General features: G+C 45.1%; 1 protein-coding gene across 2 annotated transcripts in view; it reads right to left on the reverse strand.

Moving 5' to 3' along the window:
- The window catches only part of FGD4 (FYVE, RhoGEF and PH domain containing 4), a 206,326-nt gene extending 201,299 nt beyond the window's left edge, over window positions 1-5,027 (reverse strand). For both annotated transcript variants that reach the window (XR_009222557.1, XM_058558530.1), the window contains exon 1: window positions 4,751-5,027. Coding sequence is in view for 1 of the 2 variants with exons in the window: in XM_058558530.1 (XP_058414513.1) it covers window positions 4,751-5,027 (277 nt within the window). In the remaining variant the exon portion in view is untranslated. The remainder of the gene's footprint in view (window positions 1-4,750) is intronic.
- Window positions 5,028-6,000: the final 973 nt, after the last annotated feature.

Below are 6,000 nucleotides of genomic sequence, written 5' to 3' on the forward strand. Positions count from 1 at the left end.
CACATCCATAAAATTAAATGCATCATGTCTGAATCCTTTTTCAACCAACTTTCCAGTAAATGCATGTAGAAAAGAATTTCAGTACAACCCTAACCACCAGAATTGAATCCAAGTGACCTCGAAGTCCAGAAGTAGTGGCCTTGGGTAGACCTTCTAATCCCTACCCCAAGTCCCAGGTCCTCTTCTGTCACCAGTAGGATCCACGGCCCTAAGTTTCCCTCGGGAGAGGAAACGCATGCAAGCAAATAGTTGGACGTGGAATACAAGTCTCTCAATGTTCTTAGGACATGGCTGTTCATTAAAAGACAACTGACTACTCTTTAAGTTGCTCTTGGAAGGAAATCCAAATAAGAAAACTCTTCCTGGTTCCCGTCCCTCTGAAGGACTTTCTATTTCAAAGTCCATCTTTAAGCAGCTCTAAGAAATATTAACAATATTGATGCACATCACCATTTTATTATAAATCTCTAAATTGTTTAGATCATTATTTTAAATATAACGTACATTCATTAATGTTACAAATAACATTAGCCCTAACATATCTGAGGCACTGTTACTGCATTGCACTTTTCCTCTCAAAGCCCTGGGAACCCTTAAGAACTAGTGTTACAAGCACGTGAGTACTGAAGCCAGAGAGACCTGCCTCTGAAGCCCAGGCTGGTTGTACAGCATTACAGTTAAGACTTCCCTGCTCCAACAAAGGTGAAATTAGTCCTCTAAAAGTGCTTAGGATATTGGAATACGTGTTGAAAATCCGAGTATTCCATGTGGAGAAGTGGAAAAAGGAACTCTACTTATAGAAAGCTTGCACATCATGCAATGTGAAAAGTCCTTCACCACAAAGCACCCGGATGCTGAATAAATTACAACAGATATACTTTTAAATGTATTGCTGAGATCATAAGAAAATTAAAGGAGGTTCCCAAGGGTAAGAGAAAGAAGAAAAAGAATGATAAACCTAAACTCCAGCGGCAAACTAATTTGTAAGCCCACGCTGTCCTGGGGGCAATATCCTTCTTGGGAACCTAGAGCGCAGGAACTGAGGGTCTTGCATGGGAAGGGGAGATTTGGCCTCAAGCTTGTAAAATGGGAAAAGACTCAACCTGAGACCCAACATCAATGTTCTACAGTGAAGGAGCAACACTTTGGATAAAAGAGTAGCCTAGGAAAAATCTGCCTTCCATCAAAGCACACTGATGAGAAAATCTGCAGACCTACATCAAGCCTAAATGGAAAAATTAATGACAATAATGATGCTGACCTCCCCTGAGCAAGCCTGAAGTCAAATGTACACTATCTTCAAGTCAGAGAAATGCTTGGCTAATCAAAGTGGTCTGGGGTTGGAAGTAGAAACAAACAAATATTTTCTACAGAAAGGCATCTTCAATACAGACCCCTCGGGATTCCCGTAAAACTAAGGAAATAAGCTACCTTGAATGATAGGAGAAAAAACATTCAATAGATTGACTCTCCCCCACCCCAAGGGCTTCAGATATTCAGACTACAGAAAAGACAAAAAGGGAAGGCATAGAAAATGCTGGACCGAAAAAAAAAAAAGGCACAAAATAAGAAAATTTTAATCCTACTTTGTGTGTGTGTAGAAAAGATCCCTTCAAATGCATGTTTCTTCCATAACGGAACTATGTGCTTTACGTGATGTGTGGTAAAAGCATTGCCTTTGAGGCCAGGCACACTTGAATTTGAATCCTCTCTAACCAAGTACCAGTCAATAATTCCAAGCAAGTTAGTAAAACTCTCTGTGTCTCAATTTCTTCAACTGTAAAATGGGCATAATACTACCTACCTATTAGGACTGTTGTGAAATAGATTCATACTCATATTCATGTGTGTATCACATAGCACAGTTATTAGTATAGAAAATGCACTCAATAAATAGTAGGTATTATGAACATTATAGGGCGAGAGCATTCATTCATTCAACAAATACTTATAGAGTGTCTCCCATGTGCCAGTCCTAGTGCCAGACTCTTTGGTACACAGAGATGGATGACCCCTTGTTATGATACTATCTGGTATGCTTGTTTTGTGCCAAACATTTACCTACATAATCTTACTTAATCCTCCCAACAATCTTATAAAGTACTGTTATCTCCATTGTCCACATGAAGAAACTGAGAAATTAAGAGACTTGGTCCAGGGGCCAGCCTGGTGGCATAGTGGTTAAGTTTACGCTTTTCGCTTCAGCAGCCCAGCAGCCCGGGGTTCGCTGGTTCAGATCCTGGGCGTGGACCTACTCACGGCTCTTCAAGCCATGCTTGACATGGCGTCCCACATAGAAGAGCTACAACTCAGAACTATGATATACAACTATGTACTGGGGCTTTGGAGAGAAAAAAGAAAAAGAGGAAGATTGGCAACAGATGTTAGCGCAGGGCCAATCTTCCTCAAATAAAAAAAAAGAGAGAGACAGACAGACTTGGTCCAATTCACACAGCTAGTAATGGAAGAGGGACTAGAACTTGGATGCTATAGCACCCCAAGCCTGTCTCAATTACCTCACCTCTCTGCTTACCGAGATGAGATTCACATTCAGATATAGGGGGTGTAGTTAATAGACTTTCGTTTTTTTTTTTTTTTTTTTTGGCCAAAAAGCAGAGAACTCTAAAAACAGTGGGTTTCACAATCATAGAACATAACATCCTAAACTGAATTCTCTGCTGAGTTCTTAACCTCTCAGTTTTTGTTCCTTCTTCAAGAGGAAAAGTAACATTTCGATAATGAGTAACATCCATTCTGTATGTAATTGGTCTAAATGTTGTGGTTATCATATATAAATACTTTTCTGGGTGCTATAGAGTAAATTGGCACTTCTTGGGAATTGAAACCTGGTTTACTTTTTGATGAGGGGAGGATCCTACTTATATGACAGATAGTTGCATGAGACTTAATAGGGAAGCAGATTTGATTTAAAGAAGGAAGCACTTTCTAAAATTTTTTACCCACCAAATTGAACAGGGTGTGGTCACTCAACAGTTTAAGACTACCTGTCAAAACACTAGATCATGATCCAACAGATACTGCAGATTATATTACAGTAAAGAGGAAGAGTCCTACCCAGGAAGATAAAGTAATTACTTTTCAACTCTGAAAATAATAGCAGCAAGAACTTCGTGTTCTGGTAAACAATATTGAGACAATGTAACAGACCCAGAAAAGTTATTGTTAGGTTCTCAATTTCATTGTTTTTTTTTCAAGTGTTTTGGATTTTCTCTGAATAATAAAGAGACTGGAAAAGAAAAAAAAGACTCTTCTATAAGCACAGCTGCCTTGTAGAAACGACTTACAGACCGCCACAACTTGACTCACTCTTACTTCCAGGAGGGCACTTCATCTTTTGCTCACTGACTCGGAGTCTGAAACCAAGCAGGCGATTTTAAGTAAAAGGATGATGTAAAGAACTCAGATCCCATTACCCTCAAACTGAAAACAGCTGATTATTAAGAAATCGGGTAGTTCAATTAAAAAATTAATTCATAAATAAGTAATTTCAAAACAAAGCAATACACTTTCACTTAAAAAGGAAGAAAACACTTTTCCATTCATTTTAGAATGAATCATACCTAAAGCTGGAAGAGATTTCAGAGGTTACCTCATCAGTGCCCTCATTTTGCAGATGAGGAAATTGAGACCTAAAGCACAGTAATTCAGTTACTTGTTTACATATTTTCTCACATCACTATTTCTGCCCTTATCTAATGTGGCTATAAATTTGTAATTCATCATCCATCATGTTTTTCTGCCCTATAACTACTATAGCTTCAGGACAAGGACTCGACAGAAAAATTTTAAAGCTCCAATACTTATCAAATTAAACCATCATAACAGCTTTAATCAGATCAAAATGAGTGAAAGTGAATAAAAAGGATTTGTATTTCTGCTGCTTAAATAAGCGTTTTGTCTACATACATCTGGTTATAGCATCATAGGAGCAAAAAAAGGGAGAGAGGGGATTTTAAAGAAGTTTTACAAATCAAGAAAAAAAAAATCTAGTGTTTTCTACAGTTTCAAGCTCGCCTCGGGAGAACGCAATGCCTTTAAAGAGTGAAGAAGATGTGGGCTTGAACGGATCATCTTGAGGATTTCTTCCAATACTAAGATTCGATGAGAATTCAGAACTCAAAATACCGCATTACTGATATCGGAATTTATCAATACGAAAACAGCAATGAGAATTCAACTTCTTGATATTAGGAACATGTTTCCTACGAGAGACTTGCAGCTTTTCACATTCAGAGTGGGAGTCAAGCGTCTTTTCCAAAAGGGAAAACCGGAAGCACTCAGGGTAGCCGGTCCGAGGTCACTCAACGGCTGGGCTGCCGGACCAGGATGAACATCAGCCTCCCCCATTCATTGTACTAACCTCCACAAGGTCTGCCGAAAGCACGAACTTAGCGAAGCAACATTAAATTTCAGTATCTAGAAAATGGGCCGTATTAATTTCTAACCAAACTTTTTTTTTTTTCTAACGAGTTATATCTTTACTTCCGGAATTCCCTGATAAGTGATCTCCAGGGCAAGCTCAGCCCTAGGCGGGTTCCTGCCCAAGGTCCTTTGGGGGAAGGGACAAAACAGGCCAGGGGGTGGATGGCCAGGCGCAGCCTTCTGGGAAAGTGTCCCCTGCTGGCTCCCTCTGCAGCCGGGGCGCACCTGCAGGGCGCTCGACGCGTCCTTCACCTGCGACAACGCCCCACCGCTCCCCAGCCCTCCCCTCCCCGCCCGAGGCACTTACCTGGGGCGTCCGTGGGTGCCTGGCCCCTGAAAGCGGCCGTCCCGGTCCATCTCGGCTGCGACGGGGGCTTACTCCAGGGCCGGGGGGTCCCGTGCGGCAGGTAGGAGGGGTTGGACTTCCGCCGGATCGCCACTCGCCTGAAGTTGTGGCCGCCCTCGCCGCTCATCGCGCCGGGTTCGCTCGGCGCTCCGCGCTCCCTCCCGCCCTGGTCCGGCCGCAGGTGAGCGCTCGGCAGGCTCCTCAGGGGCGACGGGACCCCGGGGGGCGTCGCCTGCATGCCGACTCGGCGCGACTGGAGAGCGGCGACTCCGGGGCTGCGCTGCCGTCTCCGCGGCAAATGCCTCTTTGTCCCTTCCTTCCCGGGACGCCAAGGGCCGCGCAAAGAGGTTGGCTCCGACTCCTTGTGCGGCAGCCGCGACGCCCGGGTCTCTGCGGCTCCCGCACTCACCTGACGCTGCTACTGCAGCGGCCGACCCAGGGCTGTCTCCACCCCCTGCTCTCCGGAGCCAGTCGCCGGCAGGCTCCCGAGGGTGGGACGAGGAGAGCACAGAGAGTTCAGCTTGTTTGCACCGGCGCCGCCGCCTCCTCCTCCTCCAGCCGGGGAAACAGCCAAGGACGCGCTGTGCCGAGCCGAGCGCCCTGGGCGTGGCCCCTGAGCCGGGTCGCTCCGGGTGGCCCCGCCCCGCGCGCTCGCCCATTGGCCGAGAGGAGCCGCGCGGGCGCGCACCTGCGGCCGCACACCTGGGGTGCTCGGCAGGTCCGCTGCGCTCGCCTGTGCGCCGCGCTCTGGACTCAGGAAGAAAGAAAAAATAATTACAGCTTCTCTGGACTCTGCCCAGGGGCTTGCCATTCTCGCAGACCCACATGCCAAGGGTCACACATGTGTCTCAAGTCGCTGAACTGAGCCCTTGATAATAATCTTATTTATGTCGTAGAGCTACCCAGTGAGTTAAGGATTTCAGATAAGGAAACCAATGTGAGGAACCTAGAGTGGGTCACATGGCACTGCAGAGCTGGAATTTCTACCCGAGTCGCTGCACCAAAGTATGCCTTATCTCACTGCATCAAATCATCTTGCCAGGAGCATCAGGCCAGAGTACCCTGAAGGGGTGTACGGAAGTAAAAGAGGAAGGTGGGGCTAACAATCCATAGGTTTCCAGAAGAGGATCAGACCCTCCATCACCATGAACGCTCTCAGGACTTTATTAATAGGGCATTTTAGAGTCCTTTTAATTTGTCAAGTCATTTTT

The sequence above is a fragment of the Diceros bicornis genome, chromosome 17, assembly GCF_020826845.1.
Source record: "Diceros bicornis minor isolate mBicDic1 chromosome 17, mDicBic1.mat.cur, whole genome shotgun sequence".
Lineage (NCBI taxonomy): Eukaryota > Metazoa > Chordata > Mammalia > Perissodactyla > Rhinocerotidae > Diceros > Diceros bicornis.